This window comes from Drosophila suzukii, chromosome 2R (genome assembly GCF_043229965.1).
Source record: "Drosophila suzukii chromosome 2R, CBGP_Dsuzu_IsoJpt1.0, whole genome shotgun sequence".
NCBI classification, from domain to species: Eukaryota; Metazoa; Arthropoda; class Insecta; order Diptera; family Drosophilidae; genus Drosophila; species Drosophila suzukii.
The window spans coordinates 539,571-560,210 of NC_092081.1; the positions used below are offsets into that span (position 1 = coordinate 539,571).

Below are 20,640 nucleotides of genomic sequence, written 5' to 3' on the forward strand. Positions count from 1 at the left end.
GTGTAGAAACCTAGTAGTCTCCGAGAGTATCCGGAGTGTAGAAACCTCGTAGACTCCGATAACATCCGGAGTGTAGAATCCTCGTAGTCTCCCAGAGTATACGGAATGTAGAAACCTAGTAGTCTCCGAAAGTATCCGGAGTGTAGAAACCTAGTAGATTTTTAAAATATCCGGTGTGTAGGATCCCCGTAGACTCCAAGTTCACCCGGAGTAGATAAGCCTCGCCGTACACGCCCGGCGGAATCCCCGTAGCCAACTCCAGTCGGAGTTATTCAAGTTCACCACCAAGCATTACGATCCCCCTCGCAGTACCTCGCTCTGCCACCAGAGGGCGTTCTTAGCGGGATCTCCCTCAAGTTCACCACCAAGCAGTGCGATCGCCCTCGCAGTACCTCGCTCTGCCACCAGAGGGCGTTCTCAGCGGGGGGTCCCCCACCAAGCAGTGCGATCGACCTCTCGGTACCTCGCTCTGCCACCAGAGGGCGTTCTCAGCGAAATCCGTCTGTCCGGATGAACGCTGAGATCTCGGAAACTATAAGAGCTAGGCTATAGAGATTAGGCGTGCAGACTCCTGAGCTTCTTACGCAGCGCAAGTTTGTTTCAACAACGTGCCACGCCTACTCTAACGCCCACAAACTGACCAAAAATGTGGATCCTACAGTTTTCATGCTAGAATATAAAATTTAACTGCAATGTATTGTTCTCATCAGAACCTATCGATTGACCCAAAAAATAATTTTTTCACGCCCAAAAATTTTCATGCTAGATAAACAAATTTTAACTGAAATGTATTGCTCTCGTCAATACCTATCAATTGATCCAAAAAAATTTGACACGCCCACTCTAACGCCAATAAGGCTTAAATCTGTCTGCCGCCGACAGGTGGCTCATTTTAGTCTCGCTTTGCTGCTTGCATATCTCCATTTCCCTTTGGTCCCTTTAGCTGAGTAACGGGTATCGGATAGTCGGGGTACTCGACTATAGCGTTCTTCCTTGTTTTTATCTCGCATGAAAGGCTTGGGCGGATTGTGGGCGTTAAAGTGGGCGTGGCATAATCGCTCAACAACCTTGCGCTGCGTACAAGGCTACGGAATTTAAATCTGAGATCCCATTTCTCTTTCTTTGATAGTTTCCGAGAAATCCGCGTTCATACTTACGATTTTTACATACTTTCCGACGAATCTAGTATCCCCTTTTACTCCACGAGTAACGGGTATAAATATGCCGAATCTATGCTGTGTTATGATTAATGATTCACACTCCAAAATCGTTGAAGTAATGGAAGAACTTCACGACCTGAAGACTCTATACATAAAATTAAGCTCAAAGTTTCTGAAGGCTTTTCCCATTTCTGCCACTGACAATAACAATGTCAGTCAGCGTAGAAAAGTGGTGAAAGCATTGGCTCCAGCTTCTTCAATTGATCGTCAAGCCAACCATGCAGACCTGGTACCCTCCGCACCAGTTTCTACTGCCGCCAGGAACCACGCAAAGAATCTCAGGAACTAGAGGCAAATAGTTGGTCAAGCTCCGTGTTGCGAACAACTCGAAGTTGTGCCGAGCAATAAATTCCTTTATATTGGTATATTCAGAGCGCACGTGAGATCTGGTTTTGTGTGTGAATATGTTGAAAATAAGCCAGGCGTGGATACCGCCACCATTATTTTCAAGCCTTTAGTCAAAAATGGTGTAGATTTTGGTACATTGGTATTCGTCACTTTTAAATTAGGAATACCTGAGCAGCAGTTTCAGACTGTGTTTATTGATGCATTCTAGCCCAATCCAATCAAAGTCAGTCGATTCATCCACAGGAATAGGCTGATTATTGATGGGAACGTTCCGGATTTGGACAATCATCATACATCAGACTCGAAAAACCTCCAATAATCGGCGCCTCTGGTGTCGACTTGACTGCGGCAAATTTTTATGATCCTCTTCCTCATCTTCTCATTCGCAATGTCCGCTGGTTTCCATACCGCTAGCTGCTACCATTGCTCACGACGTTCATCAAACACTCTCTGGAGAGGCCCTTTCAGTAGATACCATCAAGTTTACCGCTCTGAACGCACTCTTCGGAGATGTGCGCTCATCACAATCAAAGCAACAACAACATCAGCTGGAGTTGTCGTTGTCTGTTTCGCGCGACGTTCATCAAACGCTCTCTGGAGAGGCGCTGCGATGAGAGATGAACCACAGGCGCTGGGACGCTAGTCCCTTGTCTCTCTTGCCGTGTGGTAGCGGCGAAGAATACTACCACAGCCTGTCATAGCTTGTCGTAGGAGGTAACTAATACGGCAATGGTTGCCCCATCCTAGCTTGTCGGAGCTGAAGGGGTGAGGCCTACCGAGCCTGTAATTTCGGTACCACGGGTTGAGCAGCTCCAAGTCTGCTCATTGAGGTCGGCCCCTTGTGGGAGTATCGTGGTGACTGTGGTTGACACCTAAATCGCGGGTAGAGTCTCCGGGCTTGACGTGGATGTTGCGTTACACAACTCGGATGCTGTGACCCACAGCATAGTAAAGATTATAGATCTCGCCCCTACGCAAGGGGAAGTGCTTGCCCGACAAGTAAGTACTTGAATTGCTACTGGGGTGTTTGCTATGTACATAGCTATAGCTGCTAGTCCGTTGGCGTTGGGCGTTGGTTTGGCGCTTAATCTAGACCCGTGCATTATATACTCACTTGTGAGTATATAAGAATGCGGTGGCAGTAATCCCATCAGTGCGGAACACGTCACGTTAAATAAGTTCGGAGGGATCCGAAACACACCTGTGCTGAGGGGGTTGTGTAATTGTTGCTGTTCGCTGCAATTTGCGCTGCTTGGCAATTGGTCTTCTCATTGAAGATACCCTTCTTGATCAAGTTTAGGTGTCGAGAATTGAATAATCGGAAACGCTGGTAATTGTGGTGTCATACATACCACCGAATGGTTCATATAAACATTACAAGGCTCATCTGGAAAGCATTGCCGACATCTACAATAATCTGCAGGACCATCAACTTATCTGTGTGATTGGCGACTTTAATCTATTATTTCCCGTTTGGTCTCAGGATCCGGAACATCACTCTTCACTGCCAAGCAACATACATCAACCAGACGAGATTCTTTTCATCGATGAAATTTTCAGTATGGGCACAATTCAATAATATATTCAATAACTTACATAAAAATTGTAGACTTCGTATTCGTTAGCGCTGATATTACCTTTTCTTTAGTACAACGTAATACACCTATAAGCAATTGTGATATCCACCATAGGCCATTGCTACTAGGTATAAACTTTTGTAGTTTTGCGCCATCAGCTGAACATTCTCCCAGATTTATTTTCAATGAAACCAGCCTTTGTTCCATTAGAAATGAGATCTCTGCCACTAACTGGGAATCAGTGTTAGCGCATATCAGTTTGGATTCGTGCTATGACACTTTTTTAGTTGTTATTTTAAACATCATTAAGAACAATGCTGGAGAAGGGGTCCACAGTTTATTTGAGTTGTAAGTAATCTTAGAAATAAATTTTATAAAATGTTTTTAGTTACACAGGATCCTTGCGATTGGAATAGACACTTTCAGCACAAACAAGAATTTGAATTTCTCCATAAATTTCCTTACAATCAATATATAGCGAATGTTGAGATCGGGCTAAAAAGTAATCTCAACTCTTTTTGGCGATTTATCAATTCAAAGTCCCATCTGCTATGTTCCTAGGGAATTTATCTTCGCATTTAAATACAGAAACTCCAAATCCCTTTGCATCTTATTATGCCCTTGCAGAGGGTATTATGATTTCAGTCAGAAGTTTGCAACGCAGTGAAGGAGACGTTTCCGACGCCATAAAGAATATATATTCTTGATCAGCATCACTTGACGAGTCGATCTAGCCATGTCCGTCTGTCCGTCCGTTTCTACGGAAACTAGTCTCTCAGTTTTAAAGCTATTGAGATGAAACTTTATTCTTTTTTCTTTTGCAGGTAGTATATAAGTCGGAACCAGCAGGATCGGAAAACTATATCTTATAGCTCCCATAGGAATAATCGGAAAAAAAAAATTAAAACAAGGAAGTACGCTATAGTCGAGTACCTCGACTATCATATACCCGTTACTCAGCTAAAGGGACCAAAGGGAAATAGAGATATGCAAGCAATAAAGCGAGATTGAAATGAGCCACCTACCCGCGATCTCAGTATATGGTTAAGTGGGCGGTAGACAGATTTAGGCGTTATGGGCGTTAGAGTGGGTGTGGCAAATTTTTTTTTGGGGTCAATCGATAGGTATTGACGAGTCTAATACATTTCAGTTTAAATTTTGTATCTAGCATGAAAATTGTGGGCGCTACAGGCTTGGTCGGTTTGTGGTCGTAAGAGTGGGCGCGGCAAATTAAGTCAATCGATAGGTATTGATGAGACCAAGACATTTCAGTTAAAATTTTTACTTTAGCATCAAAACTGTAGGAGCCACAGTTTTTGCCGGTTTGTGGGCGTTAGAGTGGGCGTGGCACATTTCTGAAACAAACTTGCGCTGCGCAGGAATCTCAGAAATCTGTATGCCAAATCCCAGTATTGTAGCTCTTATAGTTTCCGAGATCTCAGCGTTCATACGGACAGGCGGACAGACGGGCAGACGGACATGGCTAGATCGACTCGGCTAGTGATCCTGATCAAGAAACGCTTCCTTCTGCCTGTTACATACTTTCCGATAAATCTAGTATACCCTTTTACTCTACGAGTAACGGGTATAATTAATGAGAATGGCCAACATATAAAATATAAGGCCAGATTGGTAGCTAGAGGATTTATCCAAGAGTATCTTTTAGATTATGATGAGACCTTTGCTTCATTTTCAAGAATATCCAGTTTCCGATTTATTCTATCCATAGCAAATCAATTCAATTTAAAAGTGCACCATATGGATGTTAAGACTGCATTCCTAAATGGTATTTTGAAAAGGGAAATCTAAATGAAAATTCCGAAGGGATTATCATATGTGGATGGTAAAGTCTATAAATTAAATAAATCAATTTATGGATTGAAACAAGCGGCACGATGTTGGATTGAGACATTTGTAAACGTTTTAAATCCCATGGGCTTTAGTAATTCTGCCGTGGATAGATGTATCTATTTACTTGATCATGGGGATATCTTGAAAAATATATATGTGCTTTTATATGTAGATGATCTTGTAATTGCAACAAAGAGCGATGATACAATTACTAATTTTAAGACATTCCTAATGAGTAAGTTCAGGATGACAGACTTATGTGAGATAAAAAAATTTATTGGAATAAAAGTAGAAAGGAAAGATGGTTATCTGTATCTTAGTCAACCAGCATACATTAATAATATTTTAAAAAAGTTTAATATGGAAGAATGTCATGCAGTCAGTACATCACTTCCAACTAAGTTAAATTATGAAGCCTTAAACTCAGATGAAGAATGTAATGCACCATGCCGAAATCTGATTGGGTGTTTGATGTACCTAATGTTATGTACTTATCCTGAAATAAGTACAGCAACAAATATTTCGAGGAGATATACAAACAAAAACAATTCAGAATTAGGGCAAAATCTTAAAAGCGTCTAAGCTATCTAAGTGGCGCTGTTGATTTATTCACTTAAAACTAAGATTTTAATGAAACAATTATTTGATTTGTTGATTCTGACTGGGCAGGAAGTGAAACCGATAGAAAAAGTACAACAGGCTTTATATTTAAAATGTTTGACTCAAATGTGATCTGCTGGAAGACGAAAAAGCAAAATTCAGTTCAGAAGCGGAATACGTATATGGCTCGTATATGGCTTTATTCGAAGCAGGTAAAGAAGCTTTATGGTTGAAATCGTTAGTATCTAGTATAAAATTTGAATTAAATCAATCAAAATACTAGAAGATAATCAAGGTTGCATTAGTATAGCTAATAATCCTACATGCCACAAACGATCAAAACACATTGATATTAAGTATCATTTCTCAAGAGAACAAATTGAAAATAAATTAATTGTTTTAGAATATATTCATACAGAACACCAAGTGGCAAATGTCTTCACGAAGCTGTTGCCCGCTGCCAGATTCTTGACCCTAAGAACTAAAACTATATCCTATACACAACAACTACATTTAAAATCAAACCAAAAGAAACTATTGAAAGATATTAAATTTAGAACTTAGCTTAAAATAAATAATGAAGTGAAATTTTAACTTTACGAAACTTATATTTTTTTTGTTAACTAGTCAAAGGAACATTGAATTTGTCCAATGAAGTTTAAAATTTTTTTGTTTTTATAAACAAATGATTCGATTAAGGTTTTACCAGGTTTCCCTTAACCCTAGAACTAGTTTGTTTTTGTATCGAAAAACTATTTCTAGATGAATATGGATCATTTATTACTGTTCCCAGAACATGCAACTGTCCGAATAAGAATAATATTGTAATGCTAACTTAATGTTTCATTTGGTAAATGTATCTTTTGAGGAGGTGTATGGAAAAATACCAATTCTATATTTCCAGGAACAAAAGATATTTGACAAAACGCAAACTGGTAACACTAAAAGTGTTTTGTTGTTGTTGATTTGATTTAAAGAAAGTGAATAATAAATTGAAGATTTATAGCTTCAAGCAAACTCAAGAGTTGTATTTATTTGATTGTGAAATCTATGTGGCCTTTGTACAACAGGTAGTATAAAAGTCGCAACCAGCTGGATCGGACAACTATATCTTATTAATATATCTTTGGTGTTTTTTTAACATTTAATCTCCTCTGCTTGGAAATAACATTTCTTAATTAGTTCAGAATTTCGAATTTAATTTTATCAAAATCGGACGACTACATCATATAGCTGCCATAGGAACGATCGGAAAATTGGTGGGAAAATAATATGAAACAAGTCATAGCTTCGGTGTTTGATAAAATAAAATTCGAAATTCAGAACTAATTAAAAAATGTTATTTCCAAGCGTAGGAGATTATATGTTAAAAAACACCAAAGATATAAAATATTTTTAATTTTTTTTTTCCTATTATTTCTATAGGAGCTTTAAGACTTAGATTAAGACCGCTGGTTCCGACTTATATATTACCATCAAAAGAAAAAAGACTTTTGGGAAAGTTTCAGCCCGATAGCTTTAAAACTGAGAGACTAGTTTGCGTAAAAAAGGGACGGACAGACGGACTTGGCTAGATCGGCTCGTCTAGTGATGCTGATCAAGAACATATATAATTTATGGGGTCAGAAGCGTCTCCTTCACTGCGTTGAAAGCTTCTGACCGAAATCATAATACCCTTTGCAAGGGTATAATAAAAAGTTGTGCTGCACAGACTCGAAACGATCATCATGAATTCCGAATTGGGTGAACAATACTCAAGTATCGGGCGGAGAAGCGAAATAAATAAGGTCTTTGAAATATAAGTATCATAAAACTTGCTGCTTGCATATCTTAATTTCCCTTTGGTCCCTTTAGCTGAGTAACGGGTATCTGATAGTCGAGGTACTCAACTATAGCGTTCTTCCTTGTTTTAAACAAAATTGTTTTTGAAAAATAAAAATAAGTTAAAAAATGGAAATAAAAAATTCCATAATTCTTAAACGATGGTATTTAGACAAATCATGTTAGAAACGTGCACACAGTACTGTTGGGTTGCTCATGAGTGAGTCGACAAAATAAATACCCAATTTTTAGGGCATATATGGCCTTAAATGTTAGATTTTTAAATAATACGGCTCACTCTATTTTTCTTAAAATTGTACCTTAAATAATTAATTAAATAATTACATTATTTTATTATTATTGTATTATTATTAGGTCCAACATCAATATATCACAGACATAAAGTTTAAACAGTTTTTAGATGTCAAAATTTTTTTAGGTTTAGTGCAATAATTTTAAGGCCCACGATAAACTTAAATATTAGGCTATTCGTGACCTAAAAAGTACGGCAAAAAGTCAAAAAATATAAGTTATATTATAGTTATATACGTGACCAAAAAAAGAAATTGGAGTCCATTTTAAATTTTTAGAGCCACGCATGACCTTAAATTTGGATCATTATTCTGGGTGTAGTGATCCTGATCAAGAATTTATATACTTTATGGGGTCGAAAACACTTCCTTCCACCTGTTACATACTTTCTGCTGAATCTAGTATACCCTTTTACTCTACGAATAACGGGTATAACAAAAGAAATCATGTTAATAAAATAAATTGCACTTTCAACTTGAGTTATTTAAAGAGAGGCAGGCTTTTTATATTGTGCGCAGCAAAACACATTTATTTTGTTAATAAAAGTGATATTTTTAGAATATAAAAAATTCAAGTTAGTGATATAAACCTAATACTTTACTTTCTTACTTAAGTTTCTCACTAGTGAATTAATTAAAAAAAATTATTTTCATTTTTAATAATTACTCATTCACTATTACAAAATAGGTCGAACTTATTTTATTCACTGCTCTTTTACTTTTACTCGATTTATTCAACTGCTCGATTTGGATCTCAAAAACGGACTGCCTGCTCTCTAGTTCAATGATCAATTATTAAACCTCGGCTGAAGAGACTTATCCCCAAAAATTGATAAAGAGAATGACCCAAGAGAGTGGGAAAATAGGATGATGCCTAAGGCCTTGCTTTGGTGATATTTTTTTACGTTAGCGGACTCGTGAAACTTATCTGGGTGGGAATGATTTGGAGGCGTAGTTGACAGAAATAGCTGACCACGGATTTTTCTCGGGTCTGTCAGAGTTATTTGGAAATTAGCTCTCGGCACAAAGTTGTTTATAATTTGGGTAAGAGCCCCTAAATAATGTGTAATATAACTTGCACATTAACTGCATTACGCTCCCGCATACTCTCTCTCTAAATTTGGTTTCTGTGATTTCTATTGTTTTATTTTGGGCGTTGTCCGTCGTAGCTACAATGCTGCTTGGCGTTGTTGTTTTTGCATGCGCATCAACTGCAATACGTTCCCGCTCTCTCGCACTCCCTCTTAACTTCTTTTCTGATTCCTTTAATCAAAATTTAAAGCTTACAGAGTTTGGGCTCTTGCCGCACTTTTAAGTTTTTGCTTAAAATGTTCGAACCTTATACGAGTATTCCTCTGGTACAGTGGTCCGAATAACACAAACTATGGATACTTTGCTTTATTAAAAAATGCCATCAATTAATCAGAGCTGACTAGTCAAAACTGACGTGTTTCCAAGTTCCAAGTGTGCCGAGTAAACCGGTCGAACTAGTGATGACCTGGCTAACGGTCATAACTTATTATATTGTTGTGACCATTGTCTAGAGTTGCGCACGAGATGAGATCCTTTATGCGTCAAACTAAAGATGGCTTAAAGAGTGTAATTAATAGCTTCGGCTTAGTTAGAACTAGATTTCGCCAAGCAGATGAGTAACTCTCAGCGCTGGAATCACAATTTAATGGCCTCAAGCTAACGGATGGGACTTCAAAGCGTAAAAAGCCACTGGTGGTAGGCAGCCTAGGGACGGCCAATTAACTCACCACTTCCTCCTTCACTCAATATCACGACACCGTCAGTTAATACTGACCCTATTCTACCGGCACAAGTTGGCTCTGCAGAAACACAATCTGCCGCACCAAAACCACTATCAGTGGTTCTGTCAAAAAACAAATATTTGTTTCTCGGCTTTCCCCTGACCAAACGGCCTCCGAGGTGTTGGACTATATACAACCTAAAACAAAGGCTAAAAATATTACCGTGGAAAAATTTAACTTTACTTATGCCAGGGACACCTCGTCTGTTCCAAACGAGCTCTTTTCAACCATATGTTCTGCAGATTTCTGACCTGAAACTAGAAATAGAATTCAAGTAAAAGAAAAAGACCTGTAGAAACAAGATTCCCCAGTAGTGTCGCACCTTCTAGCACCTTCAAATAAAAACTAGCTTAACTCTTTCCTATCAGAATACCAGAGGCTTGCCTATTAAGCTAACTAAATTGTTTTCGGATAGTCTTTCTTTCGCATCTCACATTATTGTCTTCAGTGAGATTTTTCCTGGTAAGAACACCATTTATAGGCTTGATCGACCGTCCAGGCGGGGTGGTTGAGTCATAATTTCCGAGCACTCCACCCTCAAGTCGGAAGCGATGCGTGTTGAGGAATTCAATAATACTGAATTCGTATGTGTAAAGCTGTCGATCCCTGGTAGTTTTATATAAATCACTTGCTCGTACGTTTCGCCTGCATCTGAGTTCCTGGAGTATTTAAATTATCTTATTGCTGAACAGGCAGTCTTAAATAAGCTGTCCAATAGAGATCTTGTAGTTCTGGGAGACTTTAATATACCTGGAATTATGTGGTCCACAGATGAAAGAACGAATGTCTAACTTCCTGGTGGTGAATAGATCACGCTAAAAGGTTTGTAAGACAACTTTCGAATTGGGATGAGCAATAATACAAAACTATTCCTCAATAAGATTTCCTTTTAATTCATGTCGACTGCTCGTGGTCAGGAGGAAAAGAGAGAGAGCTAGAAATTCGTGAGACCAGACTATCTCAAGAAGAAATATCTTACATGCTATTGAATGTATACCAAATTACTATAATATGTTATGAGGTTCCTCAACAGTGGTTACATAAAAAAAGGTTAGAAGAAAACCCACAGAAACAAATATAATGAAGTAAAAGAAAAGAATGAAGAGAAAATTGTAAGAGAAATTAAATGGACATAACCTTGAAGGACGAATTCGTGTGAAGTAAAAATTAAATATAAGAATAAAAATTCGAGTAAACTACAATGAAAATGATGTCGTGAGTGTATTAACAAATTAAATAATATATTAAATTAATGAAAAAATTAAAAACTAGCCAGTCAACAAAAGTTCAAAGAACAATTGATTTATCTATTTTTCCAGCAGATCGCCGCCAAAAATCTATCGCTGCCGAATCGCCTGTAAGATTTATATTAAACAAATGTATTTTCCCTAATTGTGTACCCCTAAATACTTACGACATGCGCCTTCCAAGGCCAGCATAAGTGATACATACATACGTATGCTTATCTCTTCTTTTCTATCCCTTTGCCTTATATTTTTGGCTGAGCTTACTTTCCAGTGGCATATCGATGAAATCGCAAACAGCGATCAGAAACACACAGAAAAAATATGGCTTCCCAACATAAAAATTGAAATGCGATATAATAATACGCCCACAACGACATCTTAAATAAGTTTTTTATACTCTTCCTTGCCTATATTATTTAATACGCATATTTACACCAAGAAAGAATACCTATATAATCTTACACCGTTTCGCTTCAGCTGCATTTAATTTCTCCCTGCCTTAAATTGAATATATACTAAAAACGAAATTAATATACAATTTTCTTTATTTTACCAATACCTAATATAACAAATACAGAAAAAAGACAAGGAAGAACGCTAAAGTCGAGTACCTCGACTATCAGATACCCGTTACTCAGCAAGCAGCAAAGCGAGAATAAAATGCGCTAAAACACTGGGATTAGGCATGCAGATTCCTGATATTCCTGCGCAGCGCAAGTTTGTTTCAGCATTGTGCCACGCCCACTCTAACGCCACCAAACCGCCCAAAACTGTGGCTCATACAGTTTTAATGCTGGAATAAAATTTTAACTGAAATGTATTGGTTTTATCAATACCTATCGATTGACCCAGAAAAAAGTTTGCCACGCCCACTTTAACGTTTGTGGGCCGCCCACAAACTTCAAAAAATCGTAAGTATGAACGCGGATTTCTCGGGAACTATGAAGGATAGAGAAATGGTATCTCAGATTTAAATTCCGCAGCGCAAATTTGTTACGCGAATATGCCACGCCCATTCTAACGCCCACAAACCGCCCAAAACTGTGGCTCATACAGTTTTGATGCTGGAATAAAATTTTAACTGAAATGTATTGTTCTCATCAATACCTATCGATTGACCTAAAAAAAAGTTTGCCACGCCCACTTTAACGTTTTTGGGCCGCCCACAAACTTAAAAAATCGTAAGTATGAACGCGGATCAAAGATAGAGAAATGGGATCTCAGATTTCAATTCCGCAGCGCAAATTTGTTACGCGAATATGCCACGCCCACTCTAACGCCCACAAACCGCCCAAACCTGTGGCGCCCACAATTTTAACTGAAATGTATTAGTCTCGTCAATACCTATCGATTGATCCAAAAAAAAGTCTGCCCACTCTTACGCCCATAACGCTTAAATCTGTCTACCGCCCACATAACCATATATTGAGATCACGGGTAGGTGGCGCATTTTAATCTCGCTTGCATATCTCTATTTCCCTTTGGTCCCTTTAGCTGAGTAACGGGTATCTGATAGTCGAGGTACTCGACTATAGCGTTCTTCCTTGTTTATTCTAGCATTATAACGGTTGGAGCCTCATTTTTGTGCGGTTTGTGGGCGTTAGATTCGACAAACTTGCGCTGCGCAAGAAGCTCAGGAATCTACATACCAAATCCCAACTTTCTAGCTTTTGTAGTTTCCGAGATTTCAGCGTTCATCCGGACGGACAGACAGAAGGACAGACGGACATGGCAAGAATATATATACTTTATGGGGAAACGCTTCCTTCTACCAGTTACATACTTTCCGACGAATCTAGTAAACTCTTTTACTCTACGAGTAATGGGTATAATAAGGTTAACACGATTGGAAAGCACGACATGCAAAAAATTTATTACGTAAATAATCTGAATTTTTCTTGTTAAATTAATTCCTAACTATATACTTTTACTTTCAGACATAATTATGGAACAACAGCAAAAGAAATTAAATAAATGGAATGCGTCAGTTCAGGAAAAAAAATTTGTTTTAAATACGAAAATTATATATGAATACTAACAAATAAGTCTCCTTATCCGATGATTATGAAAGTTTGAGTGTCAGGGTAGGGCAGTAGTCACTCCCAGGGATCCTTAGAACGAGGACGAGGAAAGAGATCATGGTAGGTGGACACTTCTCAATTATTTTTGCTTGGTAAATGTAGGGAGGTAGGCAAATGTATGCCTCTTTTTAGTGTTGTTCATTTTATCTCTTTGCTTTTCTTTTCGCGAAATTCAAAGTATTGCGAATTTTAACTACTTTCGGAAAGCATTGGAGCAATTTTAACGTAGTGGTTCCCCATTTTTATGGACCCACCCCAAGCCCAAGATAGACGGAAAGACGAGGACATCGCATGCTCCGCTTACGCGTTATATTTCCACCAGCTCTCTTTTCCAAAAGGTCGGTATACGCTACAGAGGATTAAGTTAATCACGCGCCAGCGGCAAGCAATTACAATTCTCTGAAGACCCGATTGCTCGATAAGCTTTCAGAGTCAGCCGATTCTAAGCTATGCCGTCAACTTCAAGGGGGAGGAACTTTTCATCTGAAACTTTCACTAATTCTGGTTCATATGCGTCCTCTAACTCATGAGTCAAGCAGTGAGGCTATAATCCGCACACTATTCCTAGCCGAGATACCCCAAAACCTTTGCCATATTTTAAGTATATGGGAGGACAACGATCTCGAGAAACTAGCAAAAGTATCAGACAAAATGCTAGAAACCATGGGCTCTTTTAGCACCTTTGCCATCGACTCAATCAACGTAGCTGCTGGCACTACGGTGAATGGGGTGACTACGCCGGACTCGTTCAAGAGCATTACAGAATCTACGACAGCTCGCCAAAAGGTCGATTCGGGCATTGTGGTCTCAGTCATGCTACGCTTACTAGCTACGCAAAACATCAAACAAAGAGATCTCACATTGTATGCGGTAAATGGAACGGTCATGCACAATTTCGGTAGCGCGGTGGTTAACCTAAACCTTGGACCTCGCCGTTGGTGGACATGATCTCAAAATTACAAATTATGGTCAACACTTTACATTTTGCAATTCAGAAATGACGTCGGAAACGTGCGCCTGCCTTTTCTATGCAAATCGCCGGAATAAAGCCAGAAAATTAATTTCAATATATAATAAAACATGTTCGCAATACCAAAATAATTGAATAAATGTATTATTATGCTACAAAATACACTTCTGACTTTTTATTTCGAGTTAAAATTACAGGTACGGAGAATGGAAAATACTTCCTTGAGGGAGATATGTCGGCTACTTGCAAGTTGTTGCGCGGTCGTGATTTCAACCCCTATTATGGGACGTATTAGAGCTAGCAGTCAGCCGTGGGGTCGTCGACGTGAGGCCCATGTTCTTGTCATTGAGCGTGCGCCTTTAGGCTTGTGCATGTATCCCTTTTATTGCGATCAGGTAATGGACAGGTGCGCATGGTGCGCATATTCGTGTAGCTCTGGCTTGAATCCCTTTTATGATATGTTTATGACCCATTTGTGGAAAGGAGAGAATCTTAGACAATTTACTAGTTAAACGTTCTGGGGCGGACACAAAAATGTGTGTTTGAAAATATTCCACATCTGAGAATCATTAACTTGTGAGATTTGTTTTATTGGGGTCTTTTGATTTCTAAATTGTCCAACAAGATCTGACATGTTCCTCTAAGATAACCATCTTTGAATACTTTGGGTGTGCGACCTTTCTCACGTGCACAGCAACACCTGTGATAATGAGGCAACAGAGAACGTGATCATACCTTTCCCCAACATGATCGGATATGTTCCTCTAAGATAACAACCTTTGGATACTATGGTTGCGCGACCTTTCTCACGTGCACCTTTCTCACGTGACTATTAATTGCACATAATGAGGGGAAGGATACGTGATCAATATTGTCACATGGGGATATAACATATATACTCATTATGGACATGACATAATGACATTTGTATGACTTTAAACCCCTTAAAATCAGTTAATTTATTGGATTATGCTAATTGTCCTAGAACCCGCATATGTTATGTAAGTGCAAAAAAAATGTCGTAAAATTTTTTTTTAAAAAAATAACAATGTGGATAAAATGCTTGTTTCTAAACCTTTTTAAAAAATCATAAAAAATATTAGCAAATTGATTTTTGAAAAATTCTTTTTGTAGTTACTATTATTTTTGTTTGGAAAAGCATCATCATACATCAAAAAATTTAAGTTTTCATGACAAGGAAAAAAGTTTAAAAAGTAGATTATTACACAAATTCGTCCTTTTCAATAAGTACTGAATAGGTTTAAAAATGTATTATATCATTCAAACGGAATTTAAATTACCTCTTCATTGATGCCAAAGTTTACAAGAAGTAAGTTCAAATTATGAGTATATTTAACTTTTGTTTCGTCGAAACACTTATGCCGACCAGTGCATATACTTTATTGGAAACGCTTCCTTTTACGTGTTACATACTTTCCGACAAATCTAGTATACACTTTTGTCTACGAGAAACGGGTATAATTAGTGGACTGCATTTTTTATAATTCGATATATTTATTTTATTTGCTTTTAAATTATTTCTTAGACACCTTGCAACGGTCCGGCGAAAGCAATGGCTTGCAATTGTTGGCTTATAGAACATTTTCTTATGGCATATATTGCCATTATTATAACAATTATTAATCCGATTCTCAAAGAAACATGTCCTGAAATATGATGAAAATACAAGTCTTTTAATTTAAGATGATTTTCCTTTAAAAATTGTATGTCTTTATTCAGGCGTGCAATCTCAATAGTGAGAAGGGTAGCTTTTCGAGTGGTGTAGGTTTTATTTAGGATAGTTGTGTTGGATATAAGGTTACATATAGAAATTATAACTATAAGTGTTCTGCACACGTTCTGCTCTAGAGTCTATCTGACTTGTAGTGTCTCTGCTTTCGTTGTGCGTTAGGGATATCTTCTACAAGATATCTGTCGTTCGGCAGGACCTTTTTGATTATAAAAGGTCCTTTGTAGCGCGTCTCCAATTTGCGTGATGTGCCCGTGCTGAATGGCTCATTCCCGACCAGCACAAGGTCTCCAAGGCTGTAAAAAGTTTGCTTCGCATGTTTGGCATCGTAGCGTTTCTTGGCAGCAGCTCGGTGATCGTTGACAGTTCTCGCAGCATCTGCTCTAAGTTGATCTAATTCCACATCGGTTAGCATGTTTTGGTCTTGGCTTTGAATGATATTGGTTATCGCGTTCTTCAGGATATCTCGAGGTTCATACCCATACAGGAGCTGAAAGTAGTACTATTTACCATGGTATTAATGCTCCGCTGGATTGATCGGACATTGTCATCCCAACGCTTATCGATGTCATTGGAAGGCAACAACATTGACAAAATGATGCGATTTGTGCGCTTTGCGTGACCATTGGCTCTGGGTGTCCTTACAGCATTTAAAATGTGCTTTACATTGTTTGACTTGCAGTACTTCTCGAAATCTTTTGATGTAAATGCTGTACCACGATCGGTTACAATTCGATCTGGCATTCCCAGGTAGCTGGTTACATCTTGCAGGACATCCAGGACGTGTTTAGTTGCTGTACTTTTCACCGCTCGTACAATGGTGAATTTGGTGAATGCATCCAAAATATGCTCGTTTCTCTTGGAACTCTTTGGAAATGGCACCAGGTGGTCCATGTGTATCGTGGAAAAGGGAATCGGGAATCATCGTAGTGGTACTGACCTTCCTGACGTCCACCTGGTGTTTTATAAAACGCACAGCCCACACAGGATTTGATGTAGCTTTTGACATAGTTTCGCATTCGGGGAAACCAAAATAAGTTTAGAATTCGTGCCATAGTCTTATCCGTGCTCATATGTCCGGCCTAATCGTGACATTCATCTAAAATGTGGAATCTTAACTGCTTCGGCACAACCCATAACAAATTGTTAGCATGTTTTCGAAACAAGCGATCTTGCTCGATCACATACTCGTCGGTCTCAGATTTCTTTTCCAATTTCATGTCTGCGAAAATTTTCTGTATTTTCTTGTCCTGCAGCTGTATAGAAAATAGCCAGTCTTCTTCGTCGAATATGGTTTTTGCTATTTTCAGACTTGCGGTATCCATCTCTCGAGCATCTTCGAACGGCGCTCGACTGAGTGCGTCTACGTGGTTCATCTGTGTTCCTGCTCGATGAACGATGTCTATGTCGAATTCTTGAATGCGTAACCACCATCTTGCAATCAGTTCACGTTTCTCCATCGACGTCTTTAGGGCATTGCAGTCGGTGATAACCTTTGTCTTTTTGCCATAAATGTAGTATTTGTAGTATCGCTCCAACGATTCCACGACGGCTAGAGCTTCAAGTTCGTAGCTGTGGTAATTTTTCTCCGGCTTAGAAGTAGCTCGGCTATAATCAGCGATTGGTTTCAGCTGGTCCTCCTCACGTTGTAGCAAAACTCCGGCTAAACCAACGGCGCTGGCATCGGTATGTAGTTCATGCTCTGCGTCTAGACGATAGCTGGTGACAACTGGATTTGATATTAGACATTTTTTTAATTCGTCGAAGGCTTCTTCTTGTGGCGCTTTCCAAGAAAACGGCTGATCTTTGCGCAATAGGATTCTCAATGGCGCTGAGATTATGGCATATCCAGCAACGAATTTTCGGAAATAACAAGGAGACCCAAAAACTTTCTCACATCGGTAACATTGGCTGGTTTCGGGAACATTCTGATGGCGTTCGTCTTAATTTCTCCAGGACTGATTCCTTCTGCGTGTATCTGGTGACCAAGGAATGTTATTGACTGCTTATATAACTCACATTTGTCCAGGTTTAACGTTTATCCTTACTCCTTTAAAACTTTCAGGATCCTCTCAAGTTTCTCGAACATCTCATCAAATGTTTGACTGCCAATAAAGATGTCGTCCATGTAGTGTATCATGTCCCCTTTCTGTACTCTCTTTTGTAACTCTGCCATGAGTCGATTGAAAACCGCAGGTGCGTTCTTCAATCCGAACGGAAGTCGCTTGAATTTGTATAATACATCTGTGGTGATGAATGCAGTAAACTTTCGGCTCTCTGGGGCTATCTCTATCTGATAGTATCCACTGTTGAGGTCGAGGGATGAGAAAAACTTAAATCTTTTCGCCTGCTGAAGACGTTCTTCGATGTTAGGCACTGGAAAATTCTCCTTCTTGATCAGCTTGTTTAGGCGGCGGTAATCGACACACATTCGATCGCTACCATTCGGCTTCTTGATGAGCACCACCGGGCTGGCGTACTCTGATGATGACAACGTGATGATGTCCTGCTTTAGCAGCTCGTCGACCATTCTGCTTACGATTTCTTTCTTTGGCTCGGATACTCGGTATGGGGCTTGTGCTACTACCTCATTGCTTTCGACGGTGATATCTGCTTTGACCACGCTTGTCTTTCCTATGCCGTCCAATCCTGTCGAGAAAACATCAGCGAAGTTCTCCAGTAAGCTGCGCATTTGCTTACATTCTTTGTCGTTCTGAAAATTTTCTAGCAGCTTCGTGATATTGGTGCTTACAGGGGTTGTCGGCTGATGGACTGCTCGCTTGATTTTAGAATCGCCTGACTCAAAGTTGAGCTCGAGATGAGCGGAGATGATGATGTCCTGTCCCAACAGAAAGTCCTCCTGCAATAGATCGTTGTCTGCTATATACACTTTCGCTGTAATCGTCTTCCCATCGATATCCATATCCACAGTCATCGCTTCTGTGAGGATACATGAACCTCCGCAAATGCCTCTAATCTTCATAGAGCATTTGTGGCGCTTGGCGTTAATTTGCTCGGCAACTGATTGTCGGATGAGACTGGCCTGACTACCTGTGTCGATGAAGGCGCTATAATCGTGCGAGTGTACGCAGATTTTCCTCGTGAAAAGTTTGTCCTGATTTGCGGCTCCTAAACGCATGACATTGGTGGCTTGGCAACTTCCATTTGGCTCGTAAAACTTGTTGCATTTGGTACAGCGTGACTTTTTCTTCTCCTTCGGACACGAATTAGCAAAGTGTCCCCTTTCTCCGCAGTTGTAACATATTACGGATTCCTTTGACCTTGGTGGTTTAACATCGCTCTCTGGCTTCTGCTCGAAGTTGCTGGCTTTCGGTAAATACTCTTTCTTGCTCGTACTTGACCGACCTCAATTAACGAAATACGATTCGGCTGCATCACGAAGCTGTTTCATTGTGGCAAAATGAATTGCTGCAATACTGTTTTGCAATTCACGATGCTGTAGACCTGCGCGAACATATCTGATGATCGCTGCCTCGCTGAGCTTGTAACGCACCCCAAGGGCTGACATCCTGAAACAGTACACCTTTACCGTCTCCTTTGGTCGCAGGGTTGCATTGGCCATGTTGAAATGCACTTCTGCTTCTTCTGGATTTGCTCCGAACTCATCCTGTATAGCTTCGGCGAAGTTTTTCCACGTTGTGTGTAGAATGGGTGATGAATCTAGCCACATCTTGGCTGGACCTTTTAGCTTTGTATAAATGGCGAGTAACAGGAACTTTCCGTCCCACTGGTAGGCATCAACCACTTTGTTGACACGATCGATGAACTGGTTGACTGAAATAGCGTTGTCGTCGCTGGGATCAAATTCTGGCAAGGTGTTGGCAATTTCCTTGACTGAAGCTTGAACAGGAATGCTCTCGTTGTTGATCTCGTTGATATCCAAATCGATTATTTGGTGCTGTTGCTGATTTCCTGCATGTACTGGTGCTGCGTTTCCCATTTGAACGGTAACTAATTGAGCTAACATGTCCTTTAGTTCCTTCATCTCGTTTTGCTATTGTGAAATTGCCGCTGACTGCGCTGACATCGTTTCTTCTTGTTGCATGTTGATACCCACTGCTGCTGGCAGTTCTACGTCCTCCGATTGTTCAAACTCTACTAGTCTTTGAACCAATTCGGCTCTGGTGCCCGAAACTGAAACGTTTCTAGATCTCAGCAAGAATCTTAACACGTCGCCTTTAAGATCTGCTATCTTCGGCATTTTAATGCTGTTTTAGCGACTAGGTTGGCAGTCCTCTTTGCGAGCGAGACAACTATATGTACCTCACAAGGTTCTGCATCTGCTTTCTCCCTTTGACCAATACACACAAACTCCTTGTATGCGTGTATGTGCTCCGGCTTCTAGAGAATTCTGACTTGCATCGACTTGCGAAATTCACCAATACCCACAACCGCTTTGTGTGTATGTGCTTTGGCTTCTCTTGAGAGTTCTGCTGCTCTTGAGACTTCTGCGGCCAAAGGCTCACTAAGAATCCTGATGTAACTGATATGCTTGACTCCACGGGTTCACTAAGATTCCCGATCTGCTTTGCTTGAATCCGCCTGCCACGTAGAACTGGAACACATCCGTAATTTGCAATTTTAGCTGTCACATAGAACACATCCCATTGCAAACCTTCCACGCCGACGATTCTTGCTGTTTTTTCTTAGAGTTCTTGGCACAACTTCTCCGCTTCACACATATCCAACCACACTGATCCCACTTCTGAACTGAGAAGGGTAGCTTTTCGAGTGGTGTAGGTTTTATTTAGGATAGTTGTGTTGGATATAAGGTTACATATAGAAATTATAACTATAAGTGTTCTGCACACGTTCTGCTCTGGGGTCTATCTCTGTCCCGACTACTTTACATTTTCAGAGTCTGGTAACAGTATAAAAAGGGACTTATTCTACACTAATATCGAAGGTTTGGTATATACTATATTAGGCGCTGTTCACAATAGTATGATTTATAGAATCCCACTTTAATGGATCCCAAAAAACTTTTTGTGATTTGACTAACATATCCTACTTACGATGATGATAATAC

The 20,640-nt window shown here is 39.6% G+C and overlaps 1 protein-coding gene across 1 annotated transcript; it reads right to left on the reverse strand.

Annotated features, from left to right (window-relative positions):
• Positions 1–15,705: 15,705 nt before the first annotated feature.
• Positions 15,706–16,484, reverse strand: LOC139352587 (uncharacterized). The gene is made up of 2 exons (XM_070995256.1): positions 16,236–16,484; positions 15,706–16,080 (listed from the first exon to the last, which is right to left on the reverse strand). Exons 1-2 carry the CDS (start codon positions 16,482–16,484, stop codon positions 15,706–15,708), a joined length of 624 nt encoding a protein of 207 aa, XP_070851357.1.
• Between the last annotated feature and the right edge of the window lie 4,156 nt (positions 16,485–20,640).

Excerpts from the sequence above, each read along its gene's own strand:
- LOC139352587 (XM_070995256.1), bottom strand. The coding sequence starts at position 16,484 with ATGGACCACCTGGTGCCATTTCCAAAGAGTTCCAAGAGAAACGAGCAT. Across the intron at positions 16,081-16,235 it reads TAAAGCACATTTTAAATGCT|CTCCTGTATGGGTATGAACC; the intron begins GTAAGGACACCC and ends TACTACTTTCAG.